Consider the following 10,102-nt stretch of genomic DNA (forward strand, 5'->3'; position numbering starts at 1 on the left):
GGTCCGGCTCTAGGTTGCTGGGAGGGTGCGGGGGGCTCCTGCCTCAGGCCTCCAACTCAGCTGGGCACTCACCAGTCTCCGTAGACCAGGCTCGGTTCCTGTCACGCCTGTAAAAGCTCTCGGTGGAACAGGATCCAGAGCAAAAATCCCAAGTCCCTTCTTCTTCACCGCGCTCTTCACGATCTGCTTCGGGCTGAGCACTGTCAGGTTTCCTGGGTGTGCTGGTATGTTCTTCACCTATAGGAATTACCATATACTTGCTCCCGCCACTATGAAATTTAAAATGCATGCGTGGTTTGGCCCCAGAGTATCTACTCGCAGGAATTTCTCCCACAGAGACCTTTGCCCATACTCACACTGAGCACATACATACTTGTCGTTATCTTAGCGTTGTTGCGTGGTGGCCGAAGATTAGAAATCTCTGTCCCTGTAATTGAATCCATTTAATACATAAAGAAGGGGAGGAGGACCTCTCGGTTGATAATAAGTCTTGCTCAGGAAGTGGAAAACTGTGGAACATAACAGAATGCACAGGAGGGCTCCGGAAAACAGGAGGGCAAAAAACCCTCAGGTGAGGTAATTTTGGCAGATTCTGAAAGTTCGTTTGGGAAAAATCAAATCTGTTTTTAAAAAAGACAGTGGTAGGAGTCCTCTGTTACAAGTCTGCATTTCAGCCTCAGAGCCACTCCTGCCCTGATGGGGAAGCACAGGAAACATCCCCTCTAAAAACAAGAACAAGTTGGCCATCTCCACTTGGGTTTAAAACTTCCTTGAGGGGCACCAGAGTGGCTCAGTTGGTTGAGCATCTGACTCTTGATTTCAGCTCAGGGTCCTGGGATCGAGTCCCGCATCGGGCTCTGCCCTCAGTGAGGCGTCTGCTTGGGGATCTCTCTCCCTCTGTTCCTCCCCCTGCTCACACGCACTCTCTCTCCCACTCTGAAATACATAAATAAAAATCTTCAAACAAGCAAACAAACTTTCTTATAGAGTTACTAGCCAATGCAGTTTGATCAGAAAAATCATTTAGAGTTGCGAAACTCTGCAAAAGAATAGGAAAAGTTATTCCTCGTTGGAGAAGCTCCTGGGCACGTGAACATGAACCCAGAAACTCCAAAAAGTAACTAAGAAACTCCTGTATCCTGTAAGAGGTGGTAGAAAGGAACAGAGCATAAAATTAACAGAAACTAGTAGCTTTTTAATGAAAACCAGCTGGAAGACAAGAAATGGGAGGAAAAACAGCAGTAAAAGAGGCAGGACTTGAGAAGTTTAGTAAGCGTCTCGTGGACCGGGCTGGAAGGACACGTGACAGGGCCCCGGAAAGACGCGGCCAACAGCCAGGTAGAAGGCTCATCCGCAGTTCCAACATCATCTGTGTCGTACGTAAAGTTAAAGACCAGACAGCCCGCTGGGTGTGGCGGATGCTTGGGACGGGCTTGTCCTAAGGTCAGGTGGGGGGGGACGCCCTGACCCCTCTGCCCCTTGCCCCCCAGACCAAGGCCTTCATCCACCACGAGCTGCTAGCCTACCTATACTCCTCGGCGGACCAGAGCAGCCTCATGGAGGAGTCGGCCGACCAGGCCCAGCGGCGGGACGACATGCTGCGCATGTACCACGCGCTCAAGGAGGCCCTCAACATCATCGGGGACATCAGCACCAGCACCGTGTCCACGCCCGTGCCGCCGCCCGTCGATGACACCTGGCTACAGAGCGCCACCAGCCACAGGTCCGAGAGGCCGGGGCGCCTGGAGTCTGCGGAGGCCACTTTCCCGCGAGTCCCCGGCTCTCCCAATGTGGCCTGCCAGGCCCCAGCCCCAGGGGTGGCTGGGGTGAGGGGACCTAGTCGCAGTGGGAGCTGCTGCCCGGCCTGGGCCTGAAGGACAAGGAGAGAGAAGGGGTGGCTGGAAGGCCCGTCTGACTCCTGGTGTTTCCCACCCGTTAAGCCCAAGTAGAAGCCGGAGAGGGCGAGAGGCCAGGGCAGCAGGGGCCCTGGGGTCATGGTCCTGGAGCACAGAGCACAGGCAAGAACAGCTGGTTGGGGGGATCTGCGCAAGCAGCTGGAGGGCATGACTGGCCTGTCCCCTGCCCCCTCAGCCACCTCCGAGCTGTTGGATGGACATACTCTGGCAGGGGCAGTGCAGAGCCTCAGACTGGGACACCTAACCAGTGACAGGGCAGGAGCACAGAGGGTCGGTCAGGGGAATCTCCTAGAAGGTGTCAGCCCTGCCAAGGCCTCCATGAGCCAGGGAGTTACTTAGAAAGAAGGAACAGCAGGCGCTGCAGCCCAGGGGGGAGCCCATGGGGTGCCCAGGGCAGGGTTAGAGGCACTGGACTTGATTTGGAGTCAAGGCTGGGCTCTGGAAGGATTTCTGCTTAATGAGGGTGGATTAGAGGAAGCGGGAAGCAGACAGGCCCGAACAGGACTGGTGAGACCGAAGTGGCCCTAGGAGTGAGGTCAGAGAGAAGTAGGAGCCCCTGGTGGCCAAGGAGAGGTACTGGCAGGCCCTGGCTCGAGTTTTAGCTGGGGGCACAGCCATTGCTAAGCCCGTGGTGGCGGGGCGGATGGAGGGGCCCGGGACACCATGCAGCCTGCTGCCAGGAGTAGACATGCCCCTGTGCCCCTCTGGGCTGCGGCCGCTACCAGCCCGTGCCACCCCCTGGCCCTCTTGGGTTTCCACAGCCACCCTGGCAAGGCTGGTGCTCCCCACCCGCTTCTCCAGCTCACACCTCTACTTCCTCCACAGCCCCACTCCACAGCGCCGACCTGTGTCCAGCGTGCACCCCCCGGGCCGGCCGCCAGCAGTGAGAGGCCCGACCCCGGGGCCCCCTCTGATTCCCGTGCCAGTGGGGGCAGCGGCCTCCTTCGCTGCGCCCCCCATCCCGTCCAGGCCTGGACCCCAGAGCGTGTTTGCCAACAATGACCCCTTCTCGGCCCCACCTCAGATCCCGTCTCGGCCGGCACGGATTCCACCCGGCATCCCCCCTGGAGTGCCCAGGTAAGGCTGGACCCCCCTCCCCACACTCACTGCCCACCACTAGAGCCACCAGCCTGCGCCCTGAGGCCTCTCCTCGAATCAAGGAGCTCTCCTTGCACCCTGCGGGAAATAGAGCCTTCATACCCCTTTCGCTGGTGTGAAAACTAAGGCCCAGAGAGCCCAGCTTGCTTGCCCAAAGTCACAGAGCAATGGAGAGTCAGGCTGACTCCCAGGTTCCCAGGCCTGGCCTCTGCCTCAGCGGGTGGCCCACCATGCAGATTGGGACTCTGCGCCTGGGGCCCCTTCTCCTGGTTTTCAGCTTTGTTTCCTTACTGAGGACACACACACGAGCCGTGGCACACCCCGCCTTGCCTCACCCCATCCAGCAGGCCAGGCTGTGTTGTCCAGAGTTCTCCCGTGAGGAACCCGAAGTGCGGGGTGGGCGGGGACTCACCCAGAGTCACACGCAAGCTCCTTCGTGTCCAGCAGCGTTCAGAGCATCGGGCACCGTGGGGGGAGTAGGGGCCTGGGTCCCCCCCCTTGTCCTACTTACGGCCTCACTGCCATGTCCCCCCCTCCCCTCCCCATCTGTCTTTATTCTCTTTGCAGTAGAAGACCCCCTGCTGCGCCCAGCCGGCCCACCATTATCCGCCCAGCCGAGCCATCCCTGCTCGACTAGGCCACGGGGGACTAGGCCACGGGGGGGCGTGTTCTCGGGGGGTCTTCGCACCCCCACCCCCACCATGCGGGAGCTTCGGTGGTCCGGGCCCCTCCGCCGTCCCCGGCCCTGTCATCCACGTGCCAGGACCAGGCTCCCTGTGGGCAGCCCCCTGACTCCTCCTTAACCTTGGCCCCCATCCCCAGCTGGACACAGCACTGAAGAAGGAGCCCTGGAACCCTGAGGCAGGGGTGGGGAGCTGGGCCATTGCACTTTGGGGGATGGAGCCACAGGGTCACAGAGGAGGGAGTGCTCTGGGCGCCATCTCAAATGAGCATCCCTTTCCCGGGGCCAGGGGGCGACTCACCCCGGGCTTCTCTGGCCCGGAAAGCCTGAGAAGAACAGGCCTTTTGGAAACCGGGGCAGCAAGAGTGCCTGTCCCCCCAGCTCTTCCGGGGGCCCAAGGAGCATGTCCGCTTCTCAGCAGCAGGAGCTCCAGGCAGCGAGCCAGGCCCAGCAGGCCCTGCACTGCCCACCCTGCAAGTTGTAAATATTCCTTCTGTGGCCGTATTAATCACACGGCTGAGCCTCGGCTGCCGGAGGTGCCTTCGCCGGGGCCGGAAGCCTCCGTCCTGCCGGCCTCGCGCTCTCCTCCCTGGGTCCCCTCCTCCTCCTAGGTCCCCGGGGTGGCTCGGGCTCAGGGCTGAGTGAGTGGGGAGGCTCGGAGGGGCTCCTGGCTCCCACCCAGGCCTCCCCGATGGGGTGGGCCTCCAGCGGCCCATGGCAGAGCAGCCCTTGCTCGCTCCTCGCTCGGTTTGACCACTGTAAGTGCCTGCACTCTGTATCCTATTAATAAACTAAAATAAAGGGAAGAAGCTTCTGGTGGCTGCTGTGTGGGCCTTTTGTGTTGGCGTTCAGGCTGAGGACGTGGGCCGCTCAACCTTCCCCAGGCAGGCCTCTGACAAGGACCACCCCCTCCACCCCGCCACCGTGGGCCATCTCCCACCTTGCTCCCGGGGCGAGCTCACTTGTTCCAGAGGCAAGCGTGCTTTAGAGGGAAAATCTCTTGGTTTTCAGAACACATCAGGCATGGGGACAAACGTTCGCCGCACCCCCTCCACACATACTAACCCAGGGGCCTGGCTGCAGCCCCTGACACGGGCCTGTGGTGGGCAGCAGAATCACGCAGGAGAGAGGGAATCCCAGCCCTCTGACCCCGACGGCCGTGATCAGGGCCCCCTCCCCACCACTGCAGTCCTGAGGACTCCACCCGGGTCCAAGGCCTTCTGGCTCAGCCCAGGTCACAGTTAAACTTTGCTTTCTGATTTTTCTCTTGTGCCCAGGCGACCACCTCCATCGGCTCCCGCCCGGCCTTTCTTCTGAGCTTCGTGGGAGACCCCTCCCGCCTGCCTGGTTTGCCCCCTTGGGGGGCAGATCTGTCCTGGCTGGTGTCCCTGAGCCCCAGACACCAGGCTCTGTGATTTTCTGACCATAATTTATTGACTCCAGTGCCCAGGCCAGACCGCCCTTTGTTCCGTGAAGCTCCTGCGCAAAAGCTTTGCCTAGGCCACCCCTCAGCCCTGCCTGGGGCCTCTGCAGAGAGAGCAGGAGGGGCGGGTGGCCGTGCAGCCCCCCGCCCCCCACTCTTGGAGTTCTGGTATGAGACCCCACAGCGAGCCCACCTGGCGCTGGGCTGAGGGGCTGGGCTCCTTCCTCTCAATAAAGTGACTCTCCTGGCAAGAACACTGTAGCTGTGTCTCCTTCCCGGCCCCTGGCATCAGCAGGCCGGCCCCCGCCCGGGAGCTGCCCCCAGCAGCAACAACAGGCCTCTGGTGGGGCGACAGGGAGACAGAGGAATGTGTGGGGTCCCACAAGCAGCAAGCCCCTTCCCGCCATCTCCTGCCTCAGAAGGCCAGGAGGGAAGGGAAGGCGAGCTTGCTTCCTGGCCCCCATCCCACGCTGAGCTGTGCCAGTGCAGGCTGGGCCCCGGGCTAAGGCACACGCATTACCAGAGGGGACATGGAAAGGGGCCAGAAGGTCCAAGGGTCGCATTCAAATGCTGCAGTGCCGTCCCCTCCATGCATAATTCCCAGGAAAGCAGGTGCAGCCACTGAGCTGTCCCTCCTGGAGGGCCCAGGCCTGTCGGCCAAGCCAACAAGTGTTTCTCGCCTGGCTCCTGGCAGGGAAGAGACACACGAGGGCCACACCTCGGGCTGTGACTGCGTGGCCTCCCCTCCCATAGGAAGCAGTTGGGGGAACGGACCCCAGATCTCACACACACGTGCCCTGCTGCCCCTCCTTTCCCTGTTCTTCCTTCTGGGGCTACGTGGGCACAGGGCGCTTGTCCTGGAAGAAGCGCTTGAGCGTGCAGACTTGGAGCACGGCCACCAGCAGCAGCACAGCCACGTTCACTGCAGACCAGAAGTTGACTCGCTCCAGGTTGCCCTCCTGCAGGTTGCGATCACGTGCCTCAAAGGCCCGCAGGAGCGTCAGCATCTGGATGCTACGCTCCAACCGGGTCTTCATGGTTTCGATGGACTCCTGTGGAACAGAGAGAGGGGCAGGGTCAGGCCTCTGCCCTTTGGGGAGCAGGGACCAAGAAAACTGGGGGGATGGGGTGAGCTTATGTTTCAGGAGGAGAGAGCTGATAGGAAACTTGTGGCCAGACTGCCTGAGTCTAAATCCTCTGGCTGGCTGCCTGGCTGTGTGACCTTGAGCAAATTTATTAGCCTCTCTGGGCCTTCGTTTCCTCTGAATTGCAGTGAGAATTGAATGCCTAAATAAGTATTAAAAAAACGGATTTACTAGTGGTTAACAGCATAGTTGCTAAAGCCAGACTGCCTGAGTTCAAATGCGGCTCTGCCAGTTGCTGTGTGGCTTTAGGAAAGTTATTTAGCCATCCTGTGCCTTAGTTAAAATGGGGCATCAGAAGCACATTTCCTACCTCATATGGAGATTTTGTGAGTTATTTAAGCTCTTAAATTCCTATATTTAGAAATGCACTATTATTTTAACTGTGAGTGGCTACTGTTCTAATTAAGGTGAAGGCACAGTGGGCGGGCGGGTGGGGGGTCAGACAGATGCAGACCCCAGCCAAGGTGGGAGAGTAGGGGAGCACTGTTGCCCCAAGCCAGAGATTTGGGACAAGTGGCCCCGGCTCAGCCTGGGCGCACCTTGATGTCCTCCATCTTGACATCCAGCATCTCCTCAGGCTCCACAGCCTCCGCCCAGCCCTCGACCTCCTCGTCATCCTGCAGGCTGTCAAAGATCAGTTCGAAGAACACCAGCTTCTCAGAAATTGTGCTGAAGGAGTTGTCAAAGCACAGCTTGTAGTCCCCAGCCTCCGTGGGCTCCACCCTGGGAGAAAAACACACAGACGCACATGACCCACAGTGGCCCGTTGGCCGGACTTTGAGAGGCAGGGAAGGTAGTAACCTGAGGCCACCGGGGAGGGGCAGGGCTGAAACTAAACCCAGGCAGACAGTGGGACTTGACTCACGTGTGCACCCCATCTGCCTTGCGGGACTCGCTGACCAGCAGCACGCCCTGAGGGCTCTCGAGTGTGAAATCCACGTCCAGTCCAGCACCTCCGATCACCTGGGGGGACAGGTAAGAGGGTGGAGGGCTAGGGGTAGGCCAAGGGCACCTGCCAGGGAAAGCCAGGGCTGGACCAACCCGCACAGACCCATCCAGGACCACCAGGGGCCTACCTGAGCGCGGACACCTACACCTGCAACCTGGTCCTGCCCCACCTGTCCCTCTGACCGCGCCCCTTGCCTTGGCTCAGTCTTCATTGATAGGACAGCTTTGGGTTGGGCTCTTTCATCTGGTCACGCCCCCGTCGTAATTCCTTGATCGACGTTTACCTGGCCACACCCCAAGTGAGGTGACAGGGCCCTGCTTTCCTTAACCCAACCCCCGAGAAAGCCTCATGTTGACCACGCCCTTTCTAGTAGCCCATCTTGGTCACGCCCACCAGCTCCCCAAGTCGAGCCAACTTTGGCCACGTCCACTCGTGAGGTTCCTGCCCTGCGAGGCGCGCCCTCTTATAAGCGATGGCCCCGCCCCCTCCGGCCGCCTCACTCTAACCCCGCCTCCTGCCATTATTCACACCCACTCCGCTCCCACGCCCCGTCTCCACCAGGTCCTGCTCGGTCTTCCTAGCTCCGCCCCCGCGCTCTTACGCACTGGCTCCTCCCCCTCCCTCTTTCATCGCTGTCTCGCTTCAGCTGCTTGGCCACGCCCCCTCGCCCTGGCTCCGTTCGGTCGCATGCTTCCCGACTTGGGACCCTGTACCTGGTACTCGGTCTCGAGGCTTGCGTTGGCCGGCGCAGACTGATAGAAACATTGCTTCCTCCCCGCAGGCAGCAGGAACGTGAACTCGCCGTCCTGGATCGGCGGGGGCCCTGCCTCTGCAACCCCCACCGGCGGCAGTAGTAGCCAGAGAGCCAAGGCTAGGGCCGCGCTGGCCGCCATCATCCGGGTCACCCTCCGGTCTGCGGAGAGGTTGCGGTTCCTTTAAGAGCTAACCCTGCCCCCTCTGCTACTCGGTGGAGCTCATTGGTAGTCCCTTCTGCCGGTGGTGTGAAGCGAACTTAGAGAAAAAGTGAAGGGCCCCCTGAGAGCTTAGCTGCCCGGATGAATGCCTGCTGTGCCTTAAAACACTCAAGCTTCTGGGGGCTTCTTTCTGAGCAGCTTCTAGCTCTGGTCTCAACGGATGGTGAGGGAAAATGATAAAAATAAGTACTATGATGGTGCATGTTTCTCAGGCAAAAGTTAAGACAGCTAAGTAGGAGGTTCCCGGGACCTTTTAAGGCTCCTCCCTGCGGTTTTCCCAGAGTACGCTGCGCGCGACGACCACTGGGCCCTCTGGCCCGGGCGGAGTGGACCTTAAATAAGGGCTGGGCTTGGACCCGTACGCGACCGTAGGGCTCACGTATAAGTTGATTCAACTGGGGGAGAAAGGGAGACCCTTTCGTATTGATGTGGGTGTTTCGTGTTCCTTGTCCGTGGCACCAGGTTCGCCGCCTGACCCTTTACCCCCTTTGCTCCTTAGAGCCATCGCTTTGTCGGTTTCTTCGTCTGTACTGGGGTGATGGGACGACCTCCCCATAGGGCGGCTGTGGGACTCGAGACGAAGCCCTGCCCGTATCCTTGCGTAGAGTCCGTAGAGGGACATAGCCCAGTCTGCATCCCAAAGGTCCCAAACTCGGGGTGGGGTGGGGGGCAGCAAATAAGCAGAGTAACTGATATAACCCAGGGTAGGAAAAATGACAGCCAGATGCTTACGAGGCAGGAGAGGGTGGGCCTGGGAGCCACAAAGCCTCCCACACCCACTCTACCCCTTCGACCCTTGGCTTGGAATCATCCCACCGGCCCTCCGTGTCCTCATCCGTAAGACGATGTGATGCTCGTCTTACCTCATTGGGGTGTTGTGAAGATTGAGAGAATGCTCGTTCGGCGCTCAGCATATTATCTGCTATTTTCCAGGCTGATCGCCCACCACTAGGCAGCCCACCATGTAACTAACCTCTGCTCCCTCAGTCTGGCTTAGAATATTTGGAGGCGACCACCCTCTCGGAAGCTGGCAAATAAGCCAAGAAGTCACTGGAGATAATGGACTCTACTTGGTGATTCTGTCTAAACATAAGGAAGAATGTTTAGATGGAAATTTTGAGTCTTTAAAGATAGGCCCTGGAGTGGCTGGCAGTTGTTGACAGTTACCCTTCGAATACAGCTGGTGGCTGTCAGCTCTTTCCTGCTTTTGGAGAACTTGGGGAAGTCACACCACCTTGTGTCAAAGTTTATGTGCAGTCACTGTTACTGTTCCTTTTCATTTCCAAAGTTTTCTGTCATTCAAACGCGCTGCTTGGACATTTTGAAAAAAAATTTTTTTTAATTTATTTGACAGAGAAACAACGAGAGAGGAACAGAAGCAGAAGGAGAAGCAGGCTTCCCGCTGAGCAGGGAGCCCGATATGGGGCTCAGTCCCAGGATCCTGGGATCATGACCTGAGCCGAAGGCAGACCCTTAACAACTGAGCCACCCAGGCGCCCTGAAAATTTATTTATTTATTTATTTATTAAAAAGATTTTATTTATTTATTTGACAGAGAGAGAAATCACAAGTAGGCGGAGAGTCAGGCAGAGAGAGAGAGAGAAGCAGCCTCCTGCTGAGCAAAGAGCCCGATGCGGGGCTCGATCCCAGGACACCGAGATCATGACCCGAGCCGAAGGCAGCGGCCCAATCCACTGAGCCACCCAGGCGCCCCTGAAAATTTATTTTTAATTTATATATATATATATATATATATAAATATATATATATATATATTTTTTTTAAGTTTTATTTATTTTAGAGAGAGCCTGCGAGAGCAAGGTGGGGTGGGGGCAGGAGTAGAGGGGGGAGGAGGGGACGAATCTCCAGCAGGCTCCTTGCTGAGCACAGAGCTGCACCATTTTGTACTCCCACC

The 10,102-nt window shown here is 58.3% G+C and overlaps 2 protein-coding genes across 10 annotated transcripts in view; one reads left to right on the forward strand and one right to left on the reverse strand.

Annotated features, from left to right (window-relative positions):
• Positions 1-5,373, forward strand: part of DNM2 (dynamin 2) — an 81,000-nt gene extending 75,627 nt beyond the window's left edge. For 4 of the 8 annotated variants that reach the window (XM_059159976.1, XM_059159977.1, XM_059159982.1 and 1 more), the window contains 3 exons: positions 1,491-1,723; positions 2,742-2,993; positions 3,582-4,515. In XM_059159976.1, coding sequence (XP_059015959.1) covers positions 1,491-1,723; positions 2,742-2,993; positions 3,582-3,651 — 555 coding nt within the window. In that variant the 3' untranslated portion in view covers positions 3,652-4,515. Of the gene's footprint in view, positions 1-1,490; positions 1,724-2,741; positions 2,994-3,581; positions 4,516-4,973 lie in introns of those variants that run through there. The other 4 variants (XM_059159978.1, XM_059159979.1, XM_059159983.1 and 1 more) reach the window with 2 other exon arrangements.
• On the reverse strand, positions 5,109-8,218 carry TMED1 (transmembrane p24 trafficking protein 1). 2 transcript variants are annotated; one of them, XM_059159986.1, is made up of 4 exons: positions 7,927-8,218; positions 7,130-7,227; positions 6,804-6,987; positions 5,109-6,171 (listed from the first exon to the last, which is right to left on the reverse strand). In XM_059159986.1, the coding sequence occupies exons 1-4, from the start codon at positions 8,107-8,109 to the stop codon at positions 5,953-5,955; spliced, it is 684 nt and encodes a 227-aa protein (XP_059015969.1). In that variant the 5' UTR covers positions 8,110-8,218; the 3' UTR covers positions 5,109-5,952. The 2 variants fall into 2 exon arrangements, with proteins under 2 accessions (XP_059015969.1, XP_059015970.1); XM_059159987.1 differs by lacking the exon at positions 7,927-8,218 and adding an exon at positions 7,341-7,656.
• Positions 8,219-10,102: the final 1,884 nt, after the last annotated feature.

This window comes from Mustela lutreola, chromosome 2 (assembly GCF_030435805.1).
Source record: "Mustela lutreola isolate mMusLut2 chromosome 2, mMusLut2.pri, whole genome shotgun sequence".
NCBI classification, from domain to species: Eukaryota; Metazoa; Chordata; class Mammalia; order Carnivora; family Mustelidae; genus Mustela; species Mustela lutreola.

Coding starts and splice junctions, on each gene's coding strand:
- TMED1 (XM_059159986.1), bottom strand. CDS start 8,109: ATGATGGCGGCCAGCGCGGCCCTAGCCTTGGCTCTCTGGCTACTACTG. Junction 7,228..7,926: donor GCCTCGAGACCGAGTACCAG/GTACAGGGTCCC, acceptor CTGTCCCCCCAG/GTGATCGGAGGTGCTGGACT. Junction 6,988..7,129: donor AAGGCAGATGGGGTGCACAC/GTGAGTCAAGTC, acceptor TTTTTCTCCCAG/GGTGGAGCCCACGGAGGCTG.